Source organism: Scomber scombrus, chromosome 18 (assembly GCF_963691925.1).
Source record: "Scomber scombrus chromosome 18, fScoSco1.1, whole genome shotgun sequence".
Classification (NCBI taxonomy): domain Eukaryota; kingdom Metazoa; phylum Chordata; class Actinopteri; order Scombriformes; family Scombridae; genus Scomber; species Scomber scombrus.
This window is the reverse complement of record NC_084987.1, coordinates 23948993-23965152: the sequence shown is the minus strand read 5'-3', so window position 1 is coordinate 23965152 and position 16160 is coordinate 23948993. Positions and strand designations below refer to the sequence as shown.

Below are 16160 nucleotides of genomic sequence, written 5' to 3'. Positions count from 1 at the left end.
CACTCGGTGCTCTCCGCTGCCAAGAGCTTCTCTCTCTCTTCGTAAAACCCCCAGAAGAAAAAACAAGCGTCCATCTGGTTATTCTGGACCCGAGAGAAGAAGGAAAGGATCCAGATTCGAAGGATATGAAATCTATTTTTTTCCGGCTTTTTTGACAGGAGTTCCTGTTTTTATAGAGTGCCGTCTTTGGCTGCTTGTCGGCCTGTCATGCGTCTTGTCCGCGTCTGCTGGACTCGATGGTTTTAAACACTTGAGCGTCCCGTTCATGGACCCTTCAGCTGGGATGTAGCGGAGAACAAACCCCACCTTTATACTATTATACTTATCCTTTCATTAAACAGGAATAAAGTGCCACACATCGACGGTGAATTGGACTGTGTCGGGCTGGTGTTGGTTTAAGGAAACACCTTTCTGAAAGTCTACTGCCTGTTTTTTCACATTGATGGTGAGTTGCCTTATGATGACCCCCGCCCGGAGGTCATAGCTGACCCTTCTTATTTCCCACCACATCACTGCCCCTCACCCCAATGATGACTATGAGCTCTATATCGGACACTTTAGTCCCGCCTGATCCTTCCAAATCGGCGTTTTTGGAATTCGGCGGCCACAGCTACCCCGGACATCCCGGACACCAGCAGCCCTCCCCCGGCTTGTCGCACAACCATTACCCGGTCCACGGTCTGCACGCCGTGGGCCCCTCGCAGCATGACGGGCCCTTCTCCTCCGGTGCATCATCGTACGGTCGCCCGCTGGGATACCCGCCCTACCACAGTCCCGTAAGCGCGCACCACCCCGGGGCGTACCTGCCCTACCAGCACGGGGGTCACGGCGGCGCGCTGGGACACACCAGACTGGAGGATGCGGGTAGGTTTCTGTTATGGAACAGAAATAATAATTTAGGATATGTTTACAGCTTTCTTTCTGCAGTTTGGCCTTTTTTACTGATATCACACTACTAACTAAATACTTATCATGTGACCCACAATCAGACATCATTTCGGCTATTTTTAAGATTCAGGTTGTGTTACATTGATGGTGGTGATGGTGATGGTGATGAAACTTTATTGATTCCCACTTACAGCAGCTCAAATAAAAAGAGTGATGGATAAATAAAAACTATAAAACCGCACACACTGTACACACCTAACCTATAACATATAGCCTACAGATATGATCAGCAGTAATAATACACACATGGCGTGCAGCATTGTGCTGAAATGTTCCACTGTTAATTGGATAACTGCACAAAAAGAGAAAATGGTATAAAAAATCAAGTTGCTCAAAATTGAAACTTTAGATACGATAATAAATAAATTACGATACGATAAATAAATTACAAAACATCAATAATGATATGAGATATATTGCTTCAGATATATTGAGCTGTGATGTCATAGGCCTAAGTAGTGGGTGATGGTGACAGAGGCAACAATAGTGTTACAGTATGATAATGAATTGAAGGAAACGAAAAGCTCTCAGTTTAGTGGGCTGCTCAGAACCAGTTTATGAGTTTATTTGGTTTGAACTGGGCCCACCCAGGATAATAACACTTATTTCCAATTGTTCCGTTTTAAATAAAAAAACATATTTTAAAGCTACTTTTTAAATGTGACTGCCCAGCTCTAAATGAAGCCGAATGTGCCACCACAGAGCGCATTCAATTCAACAAAAACGCAGTAAATAATGTATGAATAATCAGTAGAAAATGTGGATGTGTGCATGTGTCTTATTTAAGAAGCATTAGGATGCTTTACTCTGCTGTATACGGTCTAAAAACATGAAAATAAACCACAGTGGAGCGCAATAATTGGATCCACACACAGGTCGCCCGCAGTCATGGTGAGTGTAGTTTGGCCCTGCGGTGTCCCGCAGCGGCTGCGTGCGCTCATCCCGTCATCTCACATATCACATCCCCGCCTGCACTGCTGTCTGTACGGGGCTGGAAAGCCCTTAACAAGAACAATAACAACATTCATATTTTCGTTCAAGATCATTAAAAAATAATTGTTGAATTTAAATTAAAGCTAAATATTTGCTTGAGTGTAAAAAATTTAAACTCTTTGACAATTAACAATCATATGGTCCATAAACTGGGAAGAGGTGGATCATCAACTCAGATCAAGTTAGAAAAGACATTCTTTGGTTGTCATGTTAACACTTTTATCAGTGAGGCCTGTTGGCTGATGACTGCAGAGCATTCTGTTTGAGTTATTCACAGTTTACAGTAACTGTACTGTCATTTTATAGCTTATATAAAAAGTAAAAACAGACACAGAAAAACCAATACAAGCATATACAAATGTTTGTATAGATAATCTAATGTAATGATGAGGCAATTTTAACAGCAGCATTTCTGAGAGGAGAAAAAGTAGAATGAATTTGACATCCATGAAAAATAAAAGGAGTGATGTTATATTTATAAGATGCTTTCTCTCACTGCTTGGATACTGATATCACATGTCTGATAGTGAAGAAGACCTATCTACACACTGGATGCTTAACTGCAGGCTGAAGTGGCTGATTGTCAACCATCATATATGTCACCATAATTGTTAACAGATGTCAAGTCAGATCATGATATAAAAATAATAATAGGAATAATAATAATAATAATCCTTGATCACATTCTATTAAAGGAATACTTGAGTGCAGGCAAACACGGCTTTGTTTTCCTGTCTCACTTTTCTTTCTTTCTGTCTTTCTTTCTTTCTTTTTTGTAACATAAACCATCTAGTATTCTTTTTTCCTGGGAATATGCAGACACAGATTACCGCTCACTAACCTTAATGTTAAGTTTGGGGTCTTGAAGGCATCACTTAAACACATTTGACATTGTTTTATCAGTTTAGTACTTTATGATTTTAAAAATAATAATTTTCTGTTGCAGAAAATGATGCATGACTTCTGTCAGCTGTACATTTTCATATCTGTAGTGATTGTTAACCATATCTTTGCGCTGTGTTATCTCTCCCAAATTTTAAATAAGCGTATTTAGATTTATGTTATTGGACATTTTACAATTTTTTCAAAAGGGGTCGAACAGCGTTTGACCTCTCCAGGGTCTAGTTTACCACAAATATACGCAACATCACTTTATACAGGATAACGTACTGTACATTGCTATGGATGTTTAATTTTTATATATTCAACAAAATTAATATATTACTCCTTAAGAGCACGTATAACATTTAATCATGAAATATTTATTTATTTGGTGTAACAACAGTGTTTTATGGTTATTTTCATATTTTCTTATCTTCAGCAAACATTCAAGTTCAGATTGTGGCAAAGGGAAAGGTCACCACGGCAACACTTCTATATTGGGTTTAATTAAGATTAGAGGTAAAGAAAAAATATTATTATTATTAGGAGTATTATTTGTATTATTTGTATTACTTACACATATATAACAGGGAGGTCTGTTGGACGCCAAACAAAATGAGGTAAAGCCAATATCAGCAAACACAAGGGGTTCAAACCGAAAATGTGCTAGTTTGAAAATGTAGAATTCTCTGTTGTCTTTAAAGTTTTCTTTATAAAAGTGACGGTCACTTTTTTTTTTTTTTTTTTTTACAAGCGTCCTTTCCTTCTTTTTCTCTCCTTCAGTGTTGATGTACTTGGGGCGCGTCGGTGCCGTGTCTCCTGACTTCAGGAGCAAGCTCGAGTTATCTGAGCGTCTTGTGGGGCCTCGGCTTGTCCACAGCTGTTCTCTCCTGCCACTGCAGGCTATGAGCTCATGTCATAACAAAGATCAGCGTGGGCGAACATACACTGACTGTTGTATAGCTTTTCTTGAAAAGAGCGAAGAAGAAAAAAGAAAAGAAAAGCCCTCTCGACTGGCTGTGATTTAATAACTGTAAACCAAAGAGAACAAAGAGGTGTTATCTTTTTACCTGGGCCCATTGTAATACAGTCATTATGCTCTTTTTACACACTGGTTTATGGCTGCATGTGTGCTGCATATTTTTCCTTGTGTTCTGAAAAGGCAATGCAACATGTTGTCACAGAATTAATAATGATTTCATATTGCACAATATTACAAGAAGCTCTACCTTTAGCAACATTACAAATGTGTATTTTAGTTTAATTAATAAAAAAAAAATAACACCTCTTTTTTCTGTTTTTACTGTTAGATTTTGGTTATGTGATCAATTCATTTTCTTGAAATAGCTGAGCCCATATGTGAAAAAAACACCCCAGCAAAAAGCAAAAAACATGACACTCATTCTAAAAACACATAAATACAAATTTCCTGTGAGATCACGCCGAATACGTTTCTGTTTCTTCTTACCACCTTCCATCATGCTTTAATAGAGGCCACGTGTGTCCTGTATAAAAACAGGCCTGCTCCCTGAATTCTGGCGTTTTTGTGGGATAGAAATGCTCTTCAAAAGCAATCTGATCTATGTGAAAAACCTCACATGGTGACTATGAGGCAGTATAAAAAAAAAATCCAAAATCTGTGACAGACATTATGTTAAAAGTTAGGACTGTATCGAATGTTGGTAAGCTGAAACATTTGTGGCCTTTTTTTTTGCAGAACACTCTGTAACTGTTAAGGCCAGACTTCTATACCCTCTGTCCTCGTGTTGATGTTTATCTAAGGAAAACTCTGCTCTCTTCCTCTCCTCTTCATCCAGAGCACGACAAGCCCACAGCGGTCATTGAGAACGGGGAAGTGCGGCTCAACGGAAAGGGGAAGAAGATCAGGAAGCCGCGGACCATCTACTCCAGCCTGCAGCTCCAGGCACTCAACCAGCGCTTCCAGCAAACCCAGTACCTCGCCCTGCCCGAGAGGGCCGACCTGGCCGCCAAACTGGGCCTGACGCAGACCCAGGTAACACCGGGAAGAACACACATAAATGCAGACAAAATAAGCTAAAGAGGTCTACCTCTGCTGATCCACATTCATAGTCAATACACTCTCCAACAAGAACCTGAATTATTTGAGCCTTTTTTAAAATATTTTAAGAGGCTGTATTGAAAGAAAAACAAGACCAGGTCAACATCTACTGATCCACTGACCTCTACTGATCCACATTCACACTCTCCAACAATAACAATAACTTCAAATATTGTTGCTGGTTTTATATTTTAAGAGGCTGTATAGGAAGAAAAATGAGACCAGGTCAACATCTAGTATATGGCTGGAAACGCTAGAGGGCTTTTAATTTGAAACAATGCATATAGGAAGTGGTGACACTCAAGTGACACTTGGACTATAGGTGACTATAATCATCACTACTCATGGCTATTAAAATGACATGATTACCCCTCAGTCTTTCGGTCATTCACGGACTTTCACATGTATAGTGCTCTGTAGGTCCCTGCAGTACTCAAGTTCAAAGTTAATGAAAAATGTGCAATATTTAACACTAATATACAGATTCCTTTTTTAAATTAAAAAAACAAAATAAAAGTCATAATATTGCTGGAGGTGAACATTTTAATTAATAACATGAGTCATTGATTGATTCATGACAGGGTTAATTTCTTTAATTGAGGGTTAAATTGCCTCACCCTTATCGTATTTGTATTTATAAAGTTTTAAGTGTTTTTTGCATTAAAGGTCACACTGAAAGAACAATAAGGCCAGAATAAATGCCCAAACAGGCACTGGTACATTCTTGTAACCCGGTGTCATCCTCTCCCAGGATCCTTTATAAGCTAATTACGTATCAACATTGACTGACATGCTTAAATGTCATGTGAAGCATAGTCAAAGGTCATTTGTCATGAAATTGAATTTAGAAGACAAAGGACATGAAAGAGATGATGAACAGGTCAATGCAAATCATTTTTTACATGCTTGAGCATGCGTCTGTGTGTGTGTGCGCGCGTGCGTGCGTGCGTGTGTGTGTGTGTGTCTGTGTGTGTGTCTGTGTGTGTGCGTAGGTGTGGGTAGATTGGATCCACCTTTAAGCCGAAAATATTCATGACTAAGGAGAACATTTTTCTTCTTTCAATTCATTTAAATAGAAAAAGAACATAAACAGCAATTTAAATGTTCTTCAATCATTGTATTGCATGTATTCTTTTTTGAGTGTGTGTGTGTGTGTGTGTGTGTGTGTGTGTGTGTGTGTGTGTGTGTGTGTGTGTGTGTGTATGTGTGTGTGTGTGTGTGTGTGTGTGTGTGTGTGTGTGTGTGTGTGTATTTTCATTAACACGTCTGCATAGTTTGGGAGATGAGGGGCGAGGTTAAGCGGAAAACTTGTTCTGTTGCTGGTCAACTTTTCCTCGCACGTACTTGCTGTTTGTCGGTTTTCCATCTCTCAAGTGCATACACACACACACACACACACACACACACACACACACACGCTCACACGTGCAGTCACAGGCAAATAAGCCTAATGGCAGCCATTTTGTCTGTCACATGAGGCCTATGAACCGACATGGGATGCTGCTTGGTTGAACCACTGATGCCTCTTGTTTCAGCAGTATAAACGCTCGAAGTTTCTATCACATTTTTTATTAGCTTCTTTGGAATTTAATAACAACCCACAACATTTTCCAATGAATAAAAGTCTAATTTACTACGCTCCATTGACATCAGACAATAGTGATTCAACTTCTATTCAGCTGATGAAAGCTTCGATAATTGCTGCTCTTAACACCCGCAGTCTGCAGGAAAGAAGAAAAAAAAAAAGCCATGCTGATCAGGGCAGATAAAGATATAGATATTGCACCTTTATTTATGTCAATCTTCTATTCCATCTGTAGAGTAACGATCCTCTAGAATAGTTATCACATTTCTATATGTTCGTGTGAGCTGGCCAGTAGGAAGATTGTTTTACAACTTTAGTGGCTTAGAGGCTTATGGTTGGTTCCTCTGATAGTCTCTCACTGTTTCCTCATTTCCTGAGCATCTTTCATGAATTACAGAAATAGCTGGATACCTGACGAGAGGTCAGTTTATTTAAAATACTGCAAATTGCCACAGTAGTTTATGCAAGCCCTACAGCTCAACAAAGGACGTTTTCAGACCGCGTGGCAAACTCCTTATTTATGCCATTTATGCCGTTATTTAACCTCGACTAATCATAGAAACATAATGAACTTGTCCATTTGAACTAGTTTATTTAAGTTTAAAAAAGATAAATGCTTTATAATGGACTTGTCCATTTAGCTTATTTAAGGGTTTTTAAAAAGGCCTTCATTTTAAATATTTACAACCTATAGTTTATAGGATTTATAAGCTATGGTGTATTTCTTTTCATATATTATAAATAATAATATTAAATCAATAAATGTATAATTAAATTAAGTGGTAGCTTAACCACACTGAAAGGCACTAGAGTCAAAAGCTGAAATTGCAGCTAGCTGTTAAGCTTCTTAGCTTTAGCAGTATTTTAGCTGTTTTTTTCTCTACCATGACTGGATTTAGCCTCTGCCTGATTTAGTTATGTGGACTAACAAACTGAATCATTATAAAGTCAGTTGATTAAAACTGCTATTTTTCTTTCAAAGATAAATAACACCGAGGGACCAAATGTTGTTTTAGCTTGAGCAAATGCTAACCATGACTATCTCAGAAGCTAGCTTTAGCTTGATGTAGCTGTTTTTTTCTAGTCGGCTGTTTCTGCTGTTTTGGGTTTTAGTTGTAGTTACTGCGAATTTAAAACAATGTTTTTACAGAAACCATACATGTGATATAATAATTTTGTTCTTTGGTAACAGAAGTCAAAAAGTCAGATTCAGTTCTCAATTTTGACCAAATATGTTATTAGGTATTGCATTTTGCAATGCTCCTTTTTTCAGTTTCAGAGATGCATTATGCTAGGAAGGTGAACATATAGGTTTGAGTAGTGAGCAGGTGTGCCATTGGGAGAAAGTTTGTTTGGGTATTACACATTTGAAATATGATATACATGTGTGTGTGTGTGTGTGTGTGTGTGTGTGTAGTTTACTGAGCAGACATAAGCAGTTGATGTCATCAGATGTAATGTCTTAATCCTGTATGAATTAACCACTGTTTACACTGGGAGTAAAAGAGGATCCATCCGTTTGCCTTTGTCTTTTGTAGTAGGGAAAGTGGCTTTGAATGTGGTCTGCTGCAAGTCATACATGCATGAATGATTACCTTAGGAGTACATTGTTTTTTGTTGGTTTTCACTATTTTTTAATTTGTGTTTTCTTTGAGGTGTTTTGGATCAGGGAGAGACTACTTTGACTGATTGCATTACAGTTATTCAACTCATACTAGGAGCAATTAAAGGATATCTGACTGTAGTTTGAGGAATGCAGACGCATGTTTTTTGTGGATTTGGGATTAGGTGCTTTTTTTCGTGAATGATAAATTTGCCAGAGACATTACGGTAAAAGTGAGACCTTTTTTAAATGTAGCGAGACTAATTTAAATGAGGACACCCAAGTAGATATTCCTTAAGGCCCACCCAGTCACCCCTTTTTCAGAAAGGGGGTGAATGGGGGTCACAGCCCGCCTGCAAAGAAATGTTTTGGTTTAACAAGAAACAATGGAGTTTTGAGTTTTAACAGTAGATAGATTTTGTTTGCTTTGGCCCTTTCCAGGCTAGCTGTTTCGCCCTGTTTCTAGTCGTTATGCTAAGCTAAGCTAACTTGCTGCTGGCGGTAGCTACTACTGTACAAACATGACATCATCTATCATCTATCAACCTTCTCATGTAACTCAACAATAAAGGGAATAACTATCAAACTATGACTTTACCATCCAATTGTGCAAATAGCTTCAACAGCCATAGAGGCATTAAGTTTTTGGGTGGTTCGTCAACACGGTTCTCACGGGCAAGATAGCTCAAAAACACCTTAAGGGAAGTTCTTCAAATTTGGCACAAATGTTCAACTGGACTCAAGGATGAACTGATTAGATTTTGGTGATAAAAGATCAAGGTCAATGTGACTTGTTAACACATTTATTGCCATAACTCAAGAATGTATAATTTAGACAAGGTTTCACACAGATATTTTATATCCAAAAGGTCAACTTCACTGTGACATCATAAAGTTCTAAAAAAAAAAAACACTTTTCCAGCCATTATTCAATACCATGCCTCCAGAACAGAAGGAGTGATTATGACCATATTTCACATGGTCTGATACTGAATTGGTGACACTAATCTTGGGTGTCCACCTTGAAACTGTGGTGACTGTTTAGATCTTCTGTCCTGCTGGGTAGAAGATGTGTGTGAATCAGCTTTATTGGCCAAACATGTGAACATATACAAGGAAAGTACACTCGATACCTTTCATTAAAGTCCCTCAAAGTCTTCTCTACAAATATTACATGAGTCTGTACAGACAGTGGTTGGCGGAGTTCTAACCCTAACCCTAACCCTAACTGCAAGGTGCTATTTCTAGTTTTTAATGTTTGTAAAGTCACAATTCAGGAATTTTTCATCTTCTGAATACTGCTGTTAAAAATATTCCTTCTGTTGGCACCTATTGTGCGCAAACTGTATTAGCCTTTCTCTGGAATAATTATAATTTCATATTTTTCTATATTTGAAGAACATTAGCCTATATTTTTGTTTAGCTACTCATTAAATACTCTATTAGACATTGTTGTAGTAAATACAGACAGTTTGTGGAAAAAATGTATAGCCTATTACATTTGAAATATAATACATATATACATGTGTTTTGCAGGCTTGTGTTCTCTCTAGTAAATAGATTGAGACACAGTTTGTATTAAGACATGCAGTAATGTTGCTCTTACTCAGCTGTAATTAGCCTAATGTGTGCATATGTACTGTATGTCACATATACTATCTACTGTGCACACATTCCTCACATGCATGGGTGCTCTTTTGCCTTGCACACACACGCACGCACACACACACACACAGCCCCATACATTAAACATATGTAGCTTGTGTGCATTGTCATACACAGATGGAAACATAAACACACACACACACTTGAAGATAGTGATCATACACCACATCTCTGTGCTGCCTCCAAATGCCATTAGGCTGCCAGCCAGCCTCTGACCACTTTCTCGCTAATTCTCCTCTGTTCCCAGACGCAGCTGAGAAACGGCACGTAGCACGACGTTTTTCCTCCAAACTCTTACTAACTTTATCTTTATCCATCTCCCTTTCTATCTCCTTCTCTCTCACACACACACACACACACACACACGCACACACAAGCTTAACCCACCCTCCAAATGGAAGACTTTTCTTACTGGGAAAAAAAAAAAACACAGTGCAACACAGTTCAACTTTTTCATCCATACATTCAAGAATATGCAGTTTAATATGTTACACATACACATACACACACACACACACACACACACACACACACACACACACACACACACAGACACACACACACACACACACTTAGAGGCACCTGGCCTGCCTCTCAGCCAACCTCCTCCCTTAATGTTGGTGTCATTAGCCGCACTCTCAGGGAAGCTGTCAGCTCTGTGTTGCTGCTGGAATATGAAACCAATAATTACAGTAGAAATCCTCTCACTGAGGCTGCATTAACTTAACGTGCTGTTGATTGACTCCTGGGTTCATAAGCTGCGCTCCACATATTCACTGTAGGTAATTGTTGTACTGCAGGCACAGTGGTTTGGTGGCTGTAATTTGTATTACATAAGTATCGATCATTACAAAGAGGGGCTTAAAATTTGGTCTTAAGCATGGCTGTAACAACTGTAATAACAGCTGAGTTCTTCAGTTTTCAAATATGATTTTGTTTTTTAGGTATTAGTAGAATTTACTCAATAAAAAATTGCAGAAATTTGGATAATAGAGTTGTGCAGCTACAAGATAATTTCTGAATTACAGCTTTATGGGCTGTAATTATAATAGTCTTGCATATTTATAGAGTGATACTTTCATTTTATATATTTGCCACCATCCATACTAACTCCTAACAGGCTGTGATTGACGTCAGAGAGTATACTGAAACAATAGAGATCAAATTAAAAGTCAAATTTCGCTTTGCATGACTTCTTGAGAGCTGGGTGTGAAAGCTGGTTGCCTTTTTGATTATCGGGTAAAAGAATCATTTTTTCCACATATTTAGAGTCAATTAGAGCAGGCTGACTTCAATTTTTATAGAATAGAATATCTTCCATAAACCACTTCAACCATCTTCATAAATACCCATTTAAATCCCAGAGTAATAATTCCCAGGACTGTCAGTGCGGAGGAGAAAACAATTTTAGTGCCAAGAGTGTTTTCTCTTCTTTTAGTCGGTTCTTTTATCTTTCTCTCCTCCGTTGCTGGCCAGACCTTTTTTTTGCTCCAAGCTGCACCAGTCCTTTAGGCGTTCATTTTCCTTTACGGCGCAGTTAAAACCTGTTTCACACTAAAGTATCCTTCACCGACTGTGTGTAATTATTTATGATTCATTTGTTCCTGCTAAGCTGACAGGTTGCCCGAGAGACATATTCGTGTAATTTGATGCTCAATTTGCAAGCACGCTGGAAACAAAGGACATGCCAATTATATCAGTAACAACACAACTGAAACATCTCCTAACCACAAAAAAATGATTGAAATGATATTCAGTTCAGTTCAAATTAGTCTTTATTATCCCAGGTGGGCAACTTGACTTGTAGACAGGGACATGAGATGAAACAAACTGTACAAAAAGTACAAAAGCATATGTAAATGTTTTCCCCCTGTACATACAATATATAGAACACAATAATACAATAAAACAATCTCTAAAATGTTAAATTACATGTGCAGATTAAGCAGGGTTTTTGCACAGGGAGCAAAGGAGTTTTTACCGCGATACTCTGAATCTATAGCCTGAGGGAAGAGTTTCAAATTCAAAGTGAACGGGGTGGTCTGTGCAGTCTAATATACAGTACACTTGGAAGAACATGCTGGTCAAAGATAGCCACGAGGGTGGTCTATAGGACAACTGCCACCTGACCAGCCACCTTCACAATATAGCTCAGGTTGTAGAACCAAACAATCATAGAAAAGGTAAGAACAGATTTTATAAATGACTTCAATAAAACAAAGAAATCATTTGTCTATCTACATTAAAAGCATTGAAAATCCTAAGGAAGTACGGATGTTCCCTCTGAGAGACTGTACCACAATTTGCATCAAATTTAAGGTTATTATCAATGACTGTTCCAAGATATATTGAAACAGTTATATTATGTGTTATACAAATTCAATGCCGATTCATTTAATGATAGTCTTCGCATTGAATGTGTGAAACATTCTAAATATCTTGGAACAGTCATCGAGAGTAAGCTGAAATTTGAAGAAAAAAATGTGATTCAGCTCAATGTTGGTGCTATTCTTATAATATTATGTCTTATTCATACATAACATTGTGATTATGGGGCTTGTAATTGTTTGCTGCTATAAACCTATAGAGCCAAACCATGTGTCTGTAAGTATCACAATAACCTTATGATACTGTATGTGATGATATTTGTATCTCTCATATCTCCCTTATCACTATATTACTAAAGTGATGTTGTTGCAGGCACACCTGATGGAATTTCGCAGTGTTACTGCAAGCTTGTGAGGCTTTAATGTTTGACAATCACTTATTCATCTATGCAGCTCATTATTACCAAATTTTATGCTACTTTATCACATTGTCATCGCAGTTTGTGGTTGGTGTACAATAGTACATATATAATATAATAGTACAATATAATACTATCATACAACCGTATCATAATTTATGTATGTGTAGTACCATTTGAAAGTTTGGACACTCAAATGCAAATGAATGCAAATGAATCGAAAGGTGTGTCTAAACACTTGACTGGTGCTGATTGTATCCTATAGTCTTACTACCCATTACATTCATTTAGGTCGTGAGAGGTTCATACAGCTTTAATTGGACACAATAATCTGAACTCAAAGTCCACCTTTTCATGAGCTGTCCAACCACATCTCATGGATAACAACTGAGTCATCTCCATGTTAACTGAGCAAACGCCATCCGAGGATGAAGACCATAAGATGTGATTGAAGGCTGCAGAAAAAAGCAATTAAGTGGACGTTGGGTTAAGATTGTTTTGATAAATCACTGTTTTCATGGTCAGACCTTCTCATTATCCTTAAAACTTAATGTGAAACCATCTTGAAGTTGGTGTACCACATTCAGACCGATACAGTAACATGAGTCAAACCCATGTTAAGGGGTCTAGCAGTATAGGTGAAGTTAAGATGTCCCAGTCAATGGTTTGAACAAAGTCAGATGCTGCCAGACTACACTATGTTACCAGGAATGGGAATTAATGAAATGATGATGACACTTAAAATCATTTAATTTCCAAAGAGAGTCACAGATGTTTTGCCAGATGTGGTTATGCTCTATTTTTAGATTGTGAGTCTTCTAAGACTTACTCCTGGTTCACAAAGGCATTAAAGTATATAGTATATGACACTCTAACTACTTGGGATCTCCCTGCCCACGGGCTTCCATCTATTATGTCATCCATTGATTCAGTGTCAGAAGATGCCATCTGCGAAGTTATTAGCAGGATGAACTCTTCCACTTGTGCCTTACCGTGCAAACCATGCTGTTTAAATCCTGTTTCCAAAGCCTCTCCCAAGTAACAGCAAGTATAATTAACTCCTCTCTTAATTTAGGCATCTTTGCCACAGCTTTCAAGACTTCAATCGTAAAACCTCTCCTCAAGAAATTCAATCTAGATTACTCAGAGCTGAATTACAGACCCATTTCTACCTCTCCTTGGTAAACTTTGAGAGAGAATAGTTTTAATTCACTACTTGTTCATCTTACCAACAATGGCATTTTAGAAACTCTACTCAACAATCTGGTTATCGAGTAAACCGCAGCATGGAGCCAGCCCTACTGAAAGTTGTAAATTACTTCAGATTTATTGTGAATTCAAACAACGTGGCTTTACTTCTTTTCTTAGACCTCAGTGCAGTATATGATACAACCGACCACGATTGTCTGATTTTGTTTTTGCTTGGTTTCAGTCTTATTTATGGACAGTTTTTTGTCTGTCTGGATGGTGATGTATCAGAGACTCAACCCAATTTTGTTTTCATTACATTTGCTCCCACTTGGAAACATTATTAACCATCACCACATCAATTATCATTTTTATGCCGACGATACACAATTGTACATCTCTTTATTGCCAAATGACCCCAATGCACTGCATGCTGTTATTGACTTGAATGTATGAATGAGAAAAACTTCAAAATAGATTGAAGAAAAAACTGAAATACTTTTAATAGGACCCAAGCAACAAGAGAAAAACTGCAATCAGTGCTTGGTGGTCTTAGCAAGCAGATTAAAACATAAATCACCCTCTTTGGAGTGGTTTTAGACTAACATTTTAATTATCTTATTTTGATAAGATATCCTTTTTCCATCTCAGAAATATAACCAAAGACCTTTTTTTAACTCAGAGAGAGGCTGAAATGTTCATTGACGCTTTTATTAGTACCCGTTTAGACTATTGCAATTCCCTCTTTACTGGATTACCTAAAACTACACCTGGTTCAAAATGCTACAGCTAGAGTCTTAAGACTGCTTAAGACACTGCACTAGCTACCTGTATCTTTTAGAAATGATTTTATTTTTATTGTAGTGACTGATTTATTGTTTCTGGGTGTTTGTGTTCCTCTTTTTTTATTTATCTTATTTTACTTGTTTATAAAGCTTTACTCCTCCCAACATCAGAGATTTTCTTTCATTTTATGTTCCAGCCAGATCATTAAGGTCCTCCACCGCTTTTCTTTTAAATTTTCCTTATGTGTCCTATAAAAGTAGCGGTGAGGCTGCCTTCAGATTTTATGGAGCATACTGCCTCTGGATATTAGAATGGAAAGCTCCCACTTTGTATTTTTTTAAAGGAAATTAAAGACCTATGTTTTTAATCTGGCTTTTTAATTTTAATTTGGAGGAATGCTATAACTTCAGCTTTAGTTTTTAAGTTGTAATCATTGGGTTCATTATTTTTATCCCTGGTGTGTATTTTATTTTTATTTTATTGGCTTTTATTTACCTATTTTAAACATTTTATTGCTTTATTGTTGTAATTTTTAGTCTTGCAAAATTTTATATATACTGCAGTCTGTTTTGCTCTTTTGTCTGTATTGTTGTAATCCTGCTGTGAAATACTTTTGGCTCCATGTTTGTATGAAACGTGGAATATACTTTTTTTTTTTTTTTTTTTTGGGTCTTTATTAAACAAGGACCATGCACAAAAACATTATTCTCAAAATGAGAAGAGATGATTTATGCCAGATTTAGCTTTTATCTCATTTCCATCTGTGGTCCCTTGGCAGGTACACACAGACCAATCACAGAACAATATACAGACCAATCTAAAAATACACATCAACATATAAAGTTGAGTTGAATACATATCTTTTAGTGGGGAAGCATGATGTTGTGTGAATCAACTTTTAATTTGTATCTTTCTCTCTCCTTGAACTTCAGGTGAAAATTTGGTTCCAAAACAAACGATCCAAATACAAGAAGATCATGAAGAACGGACCCTGTGGACCTGAGGGAGACCACCTGGCCCCCCCACCGCCGTCCTCCTCCTCTCCGTGCTCCCTGTGGGACATCAGCATGGCTGCCAAAGGCGCGCCGGTGCACTCTGGAGGATACATGAACAATTTTGGACACTGGTACCCCGGACACCAGCAGGAGTCCATGCCGAGGACTCAGATGATGTGACAGACATGAGGACACAGCACTTCCAGGACAAATTGTGGATTTATACCACCAAGCTGACTGGAGCTGTTTGGGACATGGACGTTGTTTAGAGTCTGAGCTGCTCTGGAGGCAAAAATGATGTAACTGGCAGAATTAAACTGCAGAGGACAGAGCTAATCTGAGGAATTTCAGTTTAACAAATATACAATAAAGTACAGACAGCTACCAAGAACATGAACCAATACTGCTTTGAATTTCTACTTTTAGCATTCAGAAAATAGGTCATCGGGACTGTAACCATAGAAATGGCATAGAACTGGCTACATGTTAGCACCAATGCACCTATAACATCATAAATAACCCCTTTAATACTGCAAACTAGCTGTTAGCTGATGTTAGCTGATGCTAATTTCTAGCCTTGGAAACGATTTAATTTGCCAAGTCATTAGCTAGATATGAAAAATGCTAAATGCTTGATTTGAATTGGTCAATGGTTGCACTATGAGGACTGAATGCTCAGATCTGATTGG

General features: G+C 37.9%; 1 protein-coding gene across 1 annotated transcript; it reads left to right on the top strand.

Annotated features, from left to right (window-relative positions):
* The first annotated feature begins 527 nt into the window (after positions 1-527).
* LOC134000111 (homeobox protein Dlx4a-like) lies at positions 528-15651 on the top strand. The gene is made up of 3 exons (XM_062439425.1): positions 528-864; positions 4641-4837; positions 15409-15651. Exons 1-3 carry the CDS (start codon positions 528-530, stop codon positions 15649-15651), a joined length of 777 nt encoding a protein of 258 aa, XP_062295409.1.
* The last annotated feature ends 509 nt before the right edge of the window (positions 15652-16160 follow it).

Coding starts and splice junctions, on each gene's coding strand:
- LOC134000111 (XM_062439425.1), top strand. CDS start 528: ATGATGACTATGAGCTCTATATCGGACACTTTAGTCCCGCCTGATCCT. Junction 865..4,640: donor CACCAGACTGGAGGATGCGG/GTAGGTTTCTGT, acceptor CTCTTCATCCAG/AGCACGACAAGCCCACAGCG. Junction 4,838..15,408: donor TGGGCCTGACGCAGACCCAG/GTAACACCGGGA, acceptor CTTGAACTTCAG/GTGAAAATTTGGTTCCAAAA.